The 13,995-nt window shown below is 36.9% G+C and overlaps 2 protein-coding genes across 3 annotated transcripts in view; both read left to right on the top strand.

Moving 5' to 3' along the window:
• Window positions 1-6,946, top strand: LOC127501970 (echinoderm microtubule-associated protein-like 1). Of its 2 annotated transcripts, none has more exons than XM_051874339.1 (7): window positions 1-1,214; window positions 4,040-4,210; window positions 4,911-4,995; window positions 5,091-5,171; window positions 5,243-5,274; window positions 5,864-5,890; window positions 6,347-6,946. In XM_051874339.1, exons 1-7 carry the CDS (start codon window positions 1,094-1,096, stop codon window positions 6,385-6,387), a joined length of 558 nt encoding a protein of 185 aa, XP_051730299.1. In that variant the 5' UTR covers window positions 1-1,093; the 3' UTR covers window positions 6,388-6,946. The 2 variants fall into 2 exon arrangements, with proteins under 2 accessions (XP_051730299.1, XP_051730298.1); XM_051874338.1 differs by having other exon boundaries at window positions 30-1,214; window positions 6,336-6,946.
• A 1,575-nt stretch (window positions 6,947-8,521) lies between these two features.
• The window catches only part of evlb (Enah/Vasp-like b), a 21,835-nt gene continuing 16,361 nt past the window's right edge, over window positions 8,522-13,995 (top strand). The window contains exon 1 of the mRNA XM_051874315.1: window positions 8,522-9,070. Coding sequence (XP_051730275.1) covers window positions 9,066-9,070 — 5 coding nt within the window. The 5' untranslated portion in view covers window positions 8,522-9,065. The remainder of the gene's footprint in view (window positions 9,071-13,995) is intronic.

The raw sequence follows: 13,995 nt of genomic DNA, 5'->3' as shown, positions 1-13,995 counted from the left end.
TCTCTGTGTTAAAACAACCCAATCTCTCTGGGTTAAAACAACCCAATCTCTGTGTTAAAACAACCCAATCTCTGTGTTAAAACAACCCAATCTCTCTGGGTTAAAACAACTCAATCTCTGTGTTAAAACAACCCAATCTCTGTGTTAAAACAACCCAATCTCTGTGCTGAAACAACTCAATCTCTGTGTTAAAACAACCTAATCTCTGTGTTGAAACAACCCAATCTCTGTGCTGAAACAACCCAATCTCTGGGTTGAAACAACACAATCGCCGGGTTTGTCTATTTTTTTAACCCAACTTGGGTTGTTTTTAATCCAGTATTTTTTGGAGTGTAGGCATCATTTAGAAATGTTAATATAATCCTTATTTTTAGTATCAGCAGGATTTAATATAATATAACAATATATCTGTACTGATTTCATAGAATCACCCAGAACTGATGATTCAAGCCGTTATTTCATGAGTGATGAAGAAAATAATCTGTGATAATAATTATATTTGACTGTATGATTGTGAATGTGCAGCACTGACAGAATGAGAGATTATGAGTTCATTAAACTCTGAGCTAATGAACATACGGCGCTCTGATGAGTATTACTGATACATCAGCACATCTCAGACTAATTAATGACCAGTGATCTAACGACTGAACCTCAATCAGTTCTCAAGTTGTACATAAAACAAACTATTAATTCAATACTTGCCATTTTCTTTGTAAATTTTTATTTTTGTGAAAACTTGTTTCTACACCAGATTTCTTCAGTGTTTGTGTCTTTAAACGACATTTGCTGTCTAATGAAAAACACTTCCTGATCTTGAGACCCTTTCTACGACACTGTAAGTGTGTGTTTGCAGAATATTCAAACAATCTCAATCAGCGATGAACCACTTCTGTTCATACAGATTCTCTGAAATGTTCTTATTTCTCGTGTTTTGAGGGTGTTTTCCTGGACTCTGCTGAAGAACATGATTCTGAACACACACTTCTGTCAGCGCTTGATCCGTCATGACATCATCATGTGTGTGTGTGTGTGTGTGTGAGGATTATGGAGAGAAGCAGTGTGTGTTCATCTCTGGATCACTCTCAGGCTGATGATGGAGGTGATGGATGTGCTGATGGAGCGCTCTGACGGGACGGAGGCCGGACGATCTCCACAGACCGACGGATTCAGCAGCGAGTGTCTTCTGCCGCCGGACACCGACTTCATGATCGGTCAGTGAAGATCAACTTCATCACAAGAAATGATGTTCTTCCTCAGTGTTTCTCAGTGTGTCTGATCATTTTTCTGGCAGATATTTGTTCTTGTTTCAAGCACAAACTCGCTTAATTTTGATCATTTTTTCATCTAAACAAGTCTTAATATCTTCAGTCATTTCTCTTCTCCAGTAAATGCATCTTGATTTAAGAATGTTTAGATATTTGTGCTGGAAAACAAGACAGAAACACTGAGGAAGAACATCATGTTTTTGCAGTTTTCTCTTGTTTTTTTATGCTTAAATTAAGTGAAAATGTTCAAAATATCTCTTAGAATCTATTTATACTGCAGGAAGACTGTCAGAAAACCAGACTGAAGATCTAATGTGGTTTTATTTGTCAGGTGTATGTTTGTTTTGTGTGATGAAGGTTCAGATATTTGTACAAAAATGAATTTGCAGTGTTAAAAGTGTTTGATCTGTAGATCATCTCATGTTTTATCAGTCAACCTTCTTCTGGAGACGTAAATATCTGTTAAATATTCAGTTTTTATTGGTCATATTTGTACTAAACATTGCTCTTATTCTGCTCTAAATCTCAGCAAAACTGTCAAGAACGTGCTCAGTTAATATTTCACCCTAAAATGAAGCTTATTGTAGAAATTTTTATTAAATAAAAAAAAAAAAAAGTTTTATTGCGGTAATGATAATTACAAAGAAAACATCCCGACACGCGTACAGTAACGAGAAACAGATTTTTGTGATGCATTATTTGTAATTTGTGGGCAAAATGTGTTTAATCATGATTATAATGTCACAATACAAAAATATAATGTAATATAAAATGTTAATATGTTAATTATATTATTGTAATATATTATAATATATTATATTTTGTACAGAACTTTGGTCACCTTCGGTTTGTTTTTATATTGAGCTATATACATGTAATTATTTTCAGTGTCAACAGATCCTAAAATGCTTTTATTGACTATTTAAATAAGTATAATTGACTTCATAGAATCACCCAGAAATTATAGTTTCATGTGTGGTGAAGAAAATAATCTGTGATGAAAATAATAAATAAATGATTGTGTGATTGTGACAGAATGAGAGATTATGAGTGATAACGATCATTTCCTTCTCTTGAGTTTTGGTGAGATATGAGCTGTTTTTCCTGAAGAGTCTCTTCTCTGTGACACACAGTCATTGTGTCTGTTGTGGAGGGAAGGTCAGGATGGATCCGCTGGGATTTGCTAGTCTTAATTCCTTTCTGAAGTGGATTATGGCCGATTATAATCCACACCTCCATATGAGGACACAAACACACTCCATCATGAGACGGACAGACATCAGCTCTAGAGAAGAAGAAACGCTTCTGTATGGAACCGAATCATAGGATCATTTGATGGATTTAGTTTTAATTCATTCATTTTTTATTACATTTTATGAATTAAACCACTCGTAAATATACTTTATCACTATGACAAATTGAAATAAACCATTAAACATGAGAGTATTATGCGATAATTTAAGTCAAGGGATCAAGAAGAGTCAAGAACCCTAGAGACTGAAGACAGCAAATTAATAAAATTCAATAATAGCATCATCACGGACCACAATGGAAATAAGTTTCTGATTTTATTCTGTCATCCTTGACAAAAGACTTTTTTGTCAAATAAACACTCAAACTCGTGGCAAAACATGAAAATAGAAAAATCATAATGTCTTTAATGAGGAGCAAATGGAGACTTTTGCTGTTTTCACTGAAAAACATGATGTTCTTCCTCAGTGTTTCTGTTTTTATCACAAACATTCTTAAATCAAGATTTACTGGAGAAGAGAAATGACTGAAAAATTGATTAAAATGAAGTGAGTTTGTGCTTAAAACAAGAACAAATATCTGCCAATGGAGTCAGAAAAAGAATTCCCTTAATTTAAAGAGAAAACAAGATTATTTTTCTGACTCCATTGGCAGATATTTGTTTTTGTTTTAAAGCGGACCTATAACGCCCCTTTCACAAGATGTAATATAAGTCTCTGGTGTCTCCAGAATGTGTCTGTGAAGTTTCAGCTCAAAATACCCCACAGATCATTTATTATAGCTTGTCAAATTTGCCCCTATTTGGGTGTGAGCAAAAACACGCCGTTTTTGTGTGTGTCCCTTTAAATGCAAATGAAGCTGCTGCTCCCGGCCCCCTTTCCAGAAGAGGGCGGAGCTTTAACAGTTCATGCTTCGGTCGCTCAACAACAACAAAGCTGGAGAATCTCACGCAGCCAAAATGAGGATTGTCAGTAACGGTGTTCAGCCTTACATTGTTCAAACCGGAGTCGACACTGATGGAGAGACTCAGGAAGAAGTTACAACTTTTAGACGTTTCTGAATGGTTAGTGGATAAATTTATGTAGTTGCTGTGGAGTTGATTCAACTCATCCACTAGCATGTGCCGTCATGTTAATCTTTTGTGTTGAATTGACCCTCGTTTGTGAAGCAGTCCGGCGTAAAATGACGGCATGACAACAACGCTCTACTACAACAACTCTTCCTCTTCTCTAAAGCAGCCCAACATGGCCCCGCCCCCTTTGTTGTGTGTTATCGGGGGTGGGGTTTATGTAAATTTTAGGGTGATGTCACTAACCCAGGAAGAAGCTCGTTGTAGTCCCTACCAGCCGTTTGTTGTAGTCCTTAAACAGCAAAATCATAATAAACCACCCCTTTAAGCACAAACTCACTTAATTTTGATGATATTTGTGTTGGAAAACAAGACTGAGGAAGAACTTCATTTATTGCAGTGTGATGACTTGCAGGATTGTGATTGTTTCTGGTTGTTGTTGTGTGGTCAGATGAGCGGATCTCTCCTCACAGCGGTCTGGAGGTCAGCGACCGCCTCACGTACCTGGAGCAGCGCGTCCAGATGCAGGACGATGAGATCCAGCTGCTGAAGATGGCGATGGCCGACGTGCTGAAGAGACTCAACATCTCCGAGGAGCAGACGGCCAGAGCTCCGGTCAAAGGTCAAACACACACATCCGAAGAGAAAGGGTGGATACTGAGGGAAACTTTGACTCCAAGAGTCTAGACAAAAACATACTTAAGTGAAATATCAAAAAAAATACAGCTTTAAAGGGTCAGTTCACCCAAAAATGTAAATTTCTGTCATTAATTCCTCACCCTCATGTCGTTCCACACCTGTAACACCTTCGTTCATCTTCAGAACACAAATTAAGATATTTTTGATGAAATCCGAGAGGTTTATGACTCGTCCATAGACAGCAATATAATCAACACTTTCAAGGTCCAGAAAGGAAATAAAGACATCGTTAAAACGGTCATGTGACTGCAGTGGTTCAACCTTAATGTTATGAAGAGACGAGAATACTTTTTGTGCGCAAAAACAAAACAAAAATAACCACTTTATTCAACAATCTCTTCTCTTCTGTGTCATTCTCATACGCAGGTGACGCAGTAACACAGGCTTCCGTGTTTACGTCCGAATGTATATATATATTTACAATAACAAAAAACACATGAAACATGAAAATGAAAAATATATTAAAAAAATGTAATAGTTTGTCAATGATACCTACACTGACTTGAGTAAAGTACAAATTCCCCAAAATAACACTCAACTATAGTACTCAAATAAGATTACTCCAGTATCGTGTGTGTGTGTGTGTGTGTGTGAGCTCATCTCTCGACATGTGTTGTGTTCAGCGGCGGCGGTGCGTCCCGTGTCTCTGAGGAAGAGCTCCAGCTCCACACTGCCCTCTACACCTTCCTCCAGGACCTGCAGCCCGAGGTGCTGACGCTGTTCTTCAGTTTCAGAGCAGTGTGTGTGTTCAGAGATCACTGACGCCTCTCTCTCTCTCTCTCTCTCTCTCTCTCTCTCTGCAGGACGTCTGCCGTGAGCGTCAAAGACACGACGAGCGCTAAAGCTCGGACGACCAGCAGCAGCTGCAGGAAACTGCTGGAGACGTGAGTAAAAGAGCAGCACATGTAGAAGATCCCGCAGGGATGAATAACTAACGTCTCTCTCTTTCACACAGCAAACCAAAGCAAACAGGTGCAAGTGTAACAGGTGAGAGAATCACATCATGAGGAATTATTACATGTTATATGTGTTATTTTCTTGTGAAATAGTCTTAAACTAAAACAATACAGTTTCATGAATTCCAGCTGAATAAAATGACACTATTGTATTAAATCTGAATTTGTCTCATAATTGATTCTGTTATTTTCCTGTTTATCACTCTGAATCTGCTTTGAAATGATCTGTACTTTGCTGGGTTATTATATTTAACTAAAACTCAAACCATAAAAACATTTACTAAATTACTAAAACTTTAAGAAATATGAGAAAATATTTTAAAAAATATAAAATATGTGTTTAATTAAAATATTATTAAATATAAAAATAATTATATATGCATATAAAAATATATATTTATATTTAAAAATAAAAGTAATTATTAAATATTAAATATAAAAATATTTTAAAAAAAATCGAAATATTAATTATGACATTTTCTTTAATATATTTGCGTTTTTATATAATATTATTTAAAATAATATTATATAAATATTTTTTATTTGGTAACCATAAGGCACTTGCTTCATAATAAATTATTATTATTATTATTTTATCTCTCTCTGTTTCTGTCCTTCAGGCTCCAGGCGTGTCACTCACTGCAAAGGTATGTCTCATACCAAAACATTAAATGATAATTATTCATTTAAAGGTTCACTATGTAACTTTTGTCTCTCTAGTGGTTAAAAACAAAACTGCATGCATTTTGCGGAAGAACATTGTTTTGGTTGTGCTTCGGCTCTCTGTGGATGAATATGATTATCATACTGCTCTTAAAACATTCACTGCTAGTTTAGATGGAAAGGATCTCAAGCTGACGATCTGAAGACGTTACTGTAGTTTTACCCATTAACAGACACACTACTTCCTTGAAAATAAATTCCAGCACACTATAATAGGTTTACCATAGTGAATCAGGGTAAGACAAAAACACGTTTTGATGAATTATTGACAGATTACAGATTTAGATGATCATCTGTCTCTTAATGCTTTCTTTCTCTGTTTATCCCTCTTCCTCATCTCCTCTTCCTCCATCTGCCCCCTTCACTTAGTGACTATGCAGATTTATCTGAGGCCGCTGTCAAGAAGGACTGGGTCAACTGAGACGCCGGCGGCGGTGATGATGTCGAAAACAGCCGTGGAACAGAGTAACGCTGTAGATGTCAGAAGCCCAGCGTTCACCGCACTCGTCCAGAAGAGCTCGTGTCAAAACTACAAGAGTCCCGTCAAATCACCCAGTCAATACTTCCAGATCTGTTACTGAAGTAAAGACTCGCATCACACAAACATTCGGCCCGTTTCAGTGATGCTCTGATTCAATGTTAGTGTTGTTTGGGTTAGAGAGTGAAGAATGCGGCTGATGCATTCGTTTTTGGTGCAGAATTACAATAAAATCTCATTCATACTATGTTTGATTCTAATTCTGTGTACAAACATTTACAGCCAGATTATATACAGACTGTGAAGTTCCTGACTGCCATCTGCTGGTTCAGTGAGAGGATTCAGCTGAATTTTACCCCATTCAGGTCCTGTCTGGCCCAGAATATATCTTTCATTACATAAGATGACATTGAGAAAGCTGAGCGTCACTTTTCTTGATGAACAAATCCATCCAAAAATAGCCAAAAACCCAAATAAAGACTGAAATCTGGTGTTTATATTAGGTGGCTTCATATAAACCAATTCAGGAAGATCCCATCACACTCACATAAACATATACGTGTGTGTGTGTGTGTGTGTGTGTGTGTGTGTGTACAGGTTACCTTGTGAGGTCCACATGAATGTCCTCACTAATACAGTGAAACCTGTTCAACACTGATTAAACATAAGTCGCGCTGGTCTTTTCTTCTCTATTTTGACGTATATCTGAGTGAAATGCTTCTCAAACAAGAACAAATGTGGGGCGGGGCTTGATTTTGTCTGTGGGGAATTGATTGGATGGTTGTGGTTTGCTGTTGGTGGATCTCATGTGAGTGACAGGTTGCCCCGCCCTTACGCCAGTATCACTTTAAAAACAATGATGTGCCGGATGAATCATTTATAATAAACACTGAAATATTCCATAACAACACAAGAATTGACAATTTTGATTCGACTTTATTGCATTTGTTAGTTACCATGAACTAACAAGGAGCAATTATAAAGCATTTATTAATCTTTGTTAATGTTAGTTGTTAAAAATATAGCTAATTGTTCAAGGTTTGTTCATATTAGCACAGTGCATTAAATAGTGTATTAGCTAGTAAATGTTGGAATTAACTAACCAATATTAGGTTCATTGACGAATAAGGTTTTTAAAAGTGTAAAAAAAACATAATTGAATTTTATTAAGTGTTAACAATGAGATTATGTGGTTTTTATAATCAATTAACGCTGCTTTTGTCATTTTTTACAAGATGGACAAAATTTCGGTTTTACCGAATGACACTTTTGGTTTTACCGAATGACGATATTTTCAAACGATGCTAACAGGCTGATATCTAGCTAGCTAGCAAAAGGACAATCAAACATTTTATATTTAGTACAAGTTTTTAAAATATTACAACATTTTCCATGTTTTATAGCGGTTGTACCGAATGACCTGATGTTTCGGGACATGCGTATGAACAAGTGAAAACATGAATTTATCAAATAGTTAAGAGAGAGTTAGTTACTTTGCTTCATGACCATGTGGTCCTTTGCAGGTGTCTGAATGATGTCACATCCTGTCACATGACACTGACCGCATGACTTGATCCAAAATGGTCTCTTTATATTGGTTACTCCAAATGACATCAATGAAATTCATTTTTCCGGACATTCTTTCTCATAACAAAGCAACGACTTCTACACATAATTTTAATACCATTTTTGTTGATATATGATGTTATAAAATCATGGCAGAATAAAAAATATATATATTTATTACATTTTAAGATATTTGGACGGTTAAACCGAATGACCTTTTGACTCTTCAAAATCTTTAAAATACCTTTATATGTAGCAAAATATAATTAAAACCTTTTGGATTCAATAAAAGAGATCTAGTTGTACTACCTTACGTACTTTGGATGTCATATCTGTGTTTTTTATTATTATTAAGGCCTTTGAACAAAAAAATGACCCGTCACGTCACTGACCCATTAATAAATGCAGAAGTATTGTTCATTGTTAGTGTATTTTAACTAATGTTAACAAATGAGACCTTGCTGTAAAGTGTATATGTATATATAACCCTAACTCTCCCTAAGCAGTAGGCTAGTTTGTCGTTTAGTACACTATATAGCCTACAATATCAACCCGCTGGTGTGACTCTGGGCTCTAAAGTGATGATGATGATAAATCGTGTGGGTTTAAACCTTTATCTTCCCGCTGGATGTCTGAGCTCTAGTGATCGTCGCGTCGTTCGTGTTTGAATGTTCCGGGTGTATCTGAGAGCGCCAGTGGGCAGAATCGGTGAGTCAGTGAGCGGCTGACGGACTCTGAAGCGCCGCTGCCCGTAACCGGAGAACGGGCGCGATCTCTGTGAGATGGACGTGAGGACACGATCTCAACACGGCGAGAAAAACACGAAAACACGAGAAAACGTTTCGGACGCAACACAGAACCGGCCACATTTTCCTCTGTCGCATTTTTTCCTCCGCATCCGCGACTGGCTTTCGTAGCATCGGCGATTTTTTACAGATATTCCGGGGATATTCGTCTTTAAAGACTAAGCGGTGTGTGATTAGTACACACGGGGGATCGAAAGACTGCGTTGACATTATTCCACGTTTACTTATAACGAAGAAAAAGAAGAAAATATGAGGTAAGCGCTCGTCCTCACGCGCAGCGTCCGTTATTATCCGTTATTATTAACGGCGCAAATGCTGCAGCAGATTATGTGACGGGATGTTTTTGGGGTGGATGTAGTGTTTTATATGTCGACATATTGTCAATATATTTGAGTTATTGGTTGAAATTATTCGGATTTGAGGAGGTTTTGAAGCATCATTCCAGTCAGCCGGCGTGTCCACCTGAGGCGACACGTTCACCCGCTGCCATCATCAATATAGTGTATTGATTAGTCTTGATGGCTTATAGAGGCTTATAGATGTGATAGACTGCGAAGGAAGGGACGCGTTTCTTATAATTGTTTGAAAATACAGCGAAAGAAACGATGTAAAATGGAGACATCATCATCGTTCGCCTCAGCAGCGCTGTGACGTGTCGCGGAGGGCGTGGTCAGCGCGGCGGAGAGCAGCTGTTGTCATGGTAACGAGGGCACGCGCGCAGCTGTGCTCGTGCTCATTGATAAAGATGATTGATCAGCACTGAGCACAGCTTTAGAAAGTATAATGCATTAAAACACATCATTTAAAACACCAATTTTAACTGTGGTTACAATTATTTATGTATTTATTTTTTTATTTATTTATAAAATATTTAATGCATTATAATGAATATTATGAATACCTTTATAATGCATTATACACAAAAATACTAAAAGAATGGAAGCATTAATGAACCAGAATCATTAAGATGATGATTCCTTAGTCTTGAAACTGTTGCAGGTGAGACTTCATCAAGACGTCGTTTAAAGTTTGTCTTGACAGACTTTACTTTGACTAAACTTAGACTAGACTTTGTCTAGTTTTCTGTGAAGTAGAGTGAATTTTCCCTGCGTTACGCAACATAAAATCATCTCTGGCTTTGGCTCAGACTCTGCTGCTGTTAAAAATAGCATCTGTCAGCTTTATAATAATCATATAACAGTCTCGGGCCTGTCTCTAAAAATGCACAAACCTAAAGTGTGTGTTTGAGAGAGAGAGAGAGAGAGAGAGAGAGTGTGTGTGTGTGTGTGTGTGTGTGTGTGTGAAATTAAAACCTGTTTTTTTTGTTTGTTTCATAATTAATTAGTAGGAAATTACTAGTCCATTGATATCTCCCAAGGGCAGCATGTAGAGGGTGAACAGCAACGGTCCTAGTACTGAGCCTTGTGGTACTCCACACTGAACTTTACTGTTACAGACTGATACTAGTCAGATTTGGTATTCTGTGTGGTTGTTAGGGCATTGTTATGTGGTTGCTAGGGTGTTCTGTGTGGTTGCTAGGTGTTTTCTTCCTAAATCTTTTAGATCTTCTGGTCTGTGGATGGAGCTTTCATCACGATCAGTACTTATACGAGTGATGGTTGATTTAATAAACACTACTGATTAGTGTGTGTGTGTGTGTCTTGTCCACTAGAGGCAGTCTATCTCACTCTGAGGAGAATCTGAATCAGACCCTAAAACTGAATCATGACTTTTAACATGTTCATAATATCATATGTCACATATAAGGTGATAATAGAGTGTAACTTTGAAAACAGCATAAAGAAACATCAGAGTCTGTCAAGAAGCTTCATTGTAATGAAAAATAATGATCCTTATAGGCTTAATTTTCTTTGAGCAAAATATAATTAGTTATCTTGTCTTTTGATTTTGGTGTGAAACATGAGCCAGACGTTTCTTTGTGAGTTTAACTGTATATTAGATCTTTGATTAGGCTCAGATTGTCATTATCACCCGTTCTGCTCATTCTCCACTCCTGCTGTGTTTGATTAGTCAATATTTTGGTTAATCTGATGATGCATTTTTTTACATATTTCTATTTTTTATTTAAAAAAATGTATTGAGTTAATGTAACTTGGCTCTTAATTTGCTGCTCTTTCTACAAAATGAGCATTTAAAATCACATTTAAAAATATGAAATATAAAAATATGAGAATAATACAAAAAGTGCAATCTTTCTAAATAAAGTTGTGGTTGTTGCAACACAAAGCACTTTACACACACTCATCATCACATTCCTTCATTTGTCAGCACAAATATTCGCTGCGTCTGAAATCAAATACTTCCCTACTATATAGTAGGAGACAAACAATACGCCAAAAGAGTAAAAGCAGTATTGTGCCCTATTGTCTGATCCTTCTGATCATTTCCCAGCAGCGGCGGCGGCGCGTGTCTGTGTAGTGAAGTGTTGAGGATCACAGCGGTCACGGCTCTGTTTGAACTGCTGACTCACACAGACACGCAGCGCTGCATCATGGGAAACACTAAATCATCTGCTGTACCACAGGACGCACACAAACACTGAGCGCACTTACTTTACTATTATATCAGATGTTATGTTAGAAAAAATATTCAAGAAAATATCATAATAAAAACAAATATGGACAAATATTTTGAATTTGCTTTTTTTTCTGTTTTCATTTTAATTTTAAATAAAGTTTTAGTAATTTTGTTTTTGTCAATTTAATATATATTTATTAATGTTTATATAGATTTATTTTTATTTAAACTAAATGAAAATGAGAAATGTTGCCTTGGCAAATACATGTTTTTAGGGGTTCAAGCGTGTAGAGCTGAAACTCTAATTGTTAGGATTTTCAAAGATCAACATTTTGCCCTAAAAGTGCAAACCGTGAGTCGTAGAGACTTGAAACTTTGAGGGATGGGTTACGGTTAACACAAATTTGATGAACCAAATTTTTAGATATTTTGGATTTTTTTAAAAACCTACTTTTGCGAACTAGTCCTAGGTTCTTCAAAATGTTCAAAGTGGGTGTGGCCACTTTTACTAAAACCGCGATCACTCTTGAACGGAAAGAAATAATTTCACCAAACTCAGTACACCTATCTATGGGCTCAGTCTGAGGTCACGTGAAAAAGGACGTGGTGACTGGCCACTTGGTGGCGCTATAAAATGAAAAAAGACATGAAAATGGTTATAGCTACACAACAGTCAGTCCAATTGACTTGAAAATTTGCATGCAGTGTCTTTGTCCAAGATTCCATGATTGCGTATGAGGTCATTTGCATATCTCAAAAAACACGACCGCCATCAGCCAATGAATTTTAAGCACCTATTAGACAAGGTTAACAGAGGTAGACTAGAACGAAACTTGCTGTGCCTCTTTGACTCACGGTCCTAGAGGTCTGTGGGAAATTTGAAAGAAATCGGCCACCGGGGGCGCTATCACATTTTACTTGGTTGTATATGATTGTATATCATGCAATGTTTCGCACATACTCACAATATTCATATCATATGTTAGATCTGCTCATTTCGAACAACTTTGCGTCTAGGACCACTGCTGTCCATCAAAAAGTATTTGATATTATTTAAAAAACCTACTTTTGCTCTTCGGATAGCTACAGGATCATTTAGAAAACAGGCTCGGCCAAGTGTACCCAAAATAAACAAAAACTCAGAGCATTGTGAAATTAGGTGAGCACATGTGACATATGATTCTAAAGAAGCATTCAAACTTTTATGGAGATTGGACCATAGGTGGCGCTATAACTGTTATAAAGGTATCAAAAGCACAATATTTCTATGGTATTTCTTTTTCATCTCTGATTGGGGTGTTTACAGGCTTGCTATATAATATGTAATATCTTACAATAGCCCCGATAATTGCTGTTTGCAGCTATATTTTATTTTATTATATGCTTTTTATGGTTTTAGTTGTAGTTTCAGTTTACGCTGCAGGTCATTTTACATGCATCCAAACGGATCTCAATATGAGAGCAGCAGCAGTCAATGGACCGTCCTGTCACTCACGCTCTCTCAATCCCTTTAGCAGCGGATGAGCCGAGAGTCACATGACCTTTAGTGCTCTCCTCTCCGCTCTCTCGTCACAGCTCGTATAGCGATCAATCCGAGGGGAGCGGAGGTCATGTATGCGGATGACTTTAGGTAAGACGCAGTGATAGTGTTGTAGGAGCTCACAGACTCACACTGAGACATGAACCAGCAGTATTAACTAGATTATTACTGCCACAGACGGTGCTTTGAATGTTTTCAGTGCTGTTTCTAAGGTGTTAATCTTCTGTGTCTCGTGTTCCTCCTTCAGTGTGATTTTTCAGCTGTTTTCTGGTCCAGCAGGTGAAAACGGTGTCTGATTGACAGCAGCTCACTCTCCTCAACAGAATCATTCATGACTGCAGCACAAACACACACTCAGCTTCAGGAGTTTGAGCAGTAGGTGTGGAAAATAATTTGGCAAATCTCATTAAAACTTGCATATTTCACCCTAAAGTCAAAGGAAAGACGAAATTATAATATGCATAAAGAAAATGAAGCCTGGAAGCTTGTTTCCACCGTAGAATAAAAAAACAAAAAAGGTCATTGTAACTTTTTATCTCACAATTCTGACTGTGAGTTTATAACTTGCAATTTTGACTTTTTTTTTTCTCTCAGAATTGTGGGAAAAAGTTGCAATAACTCTTTCTATTTTTATTCTGTGTGGAAACAAGCTTCCGTAAGTTTGAGCGCTACACTGAAAAAAAAAGGGTGCAGAATTTACAGTTTTCGCTCAGAAATTGCTAGTAAATTTCACAAACAATTACAAAGAATCGGCAAGTAACACATTGAATTAAACGTGAAATTCTGAAGTGGAAAAACTGAAAAAGTATTTTCTTATAAAATGTACTCTTCAACAACTTCAAAACAAATACTTTTTTTTTTCTTTTACAGTTTGGTACTAGTGATGGTTGACAGTAAACACTACTAAAGAATAGTTCAGGCTCTGAAATGTGTTTGAAAACTGTTGTGAATGAGTCGAATCAGTTCTGTATTAATGCTTAAATCATAGAATGAGTAACTTACTGTATTAAAATTGTTTATTGTGATTCATAACAGCTCACATATCTTTGTAACTCTTACACTTTGCGTTTAGTGCCACTGGTGTTCTTACTAAACCGGTCT

Source organism: Ctenopharyngodon idella, chromosome 20 (genome assembly GCF_019924925.1).
Source record: "Ctenopharyngodon idella isolate HZGC_01 chromosome 20, HZGC01, whole genome shotgun sequence".
Classification (NCBI taxonomy): domain Eukaryota; kingdom Metazoa; phylum Chordata; class Actinopteri; order Cypriniformes; family Xenocyprididae; genus Ctenopharyngodon; species Ctenopharyngodon idella.
This window is presented reverse-complemented; position numbering and strand designations above follow the sequence as displayed.

Bases quoted from the DNA above. Each gene is read 5' to 3' on its own strand.
- LOC127501970 (XM_051874338.1), top strand. From the start codon at position 1,094: ATGATGGAGGTGATGGATGTGCTGATGGAGCGCTCTGACGGGACGGAG. The intron at 5,172-5,242 runs GTGAGTAAAAGA...TCTTTCACACAG, and splicing joins TGCAGGAAACTGCTGGAGAC to CAAACCAAAGCAAACAGGTG. The intron at 5,891-6,335 runs GTATGTCTCATA...CCCTTCACTTAG, and splicing joins GCGTGTCACTCACTGCAAAG to TGACTATGCAGATTTATCTG.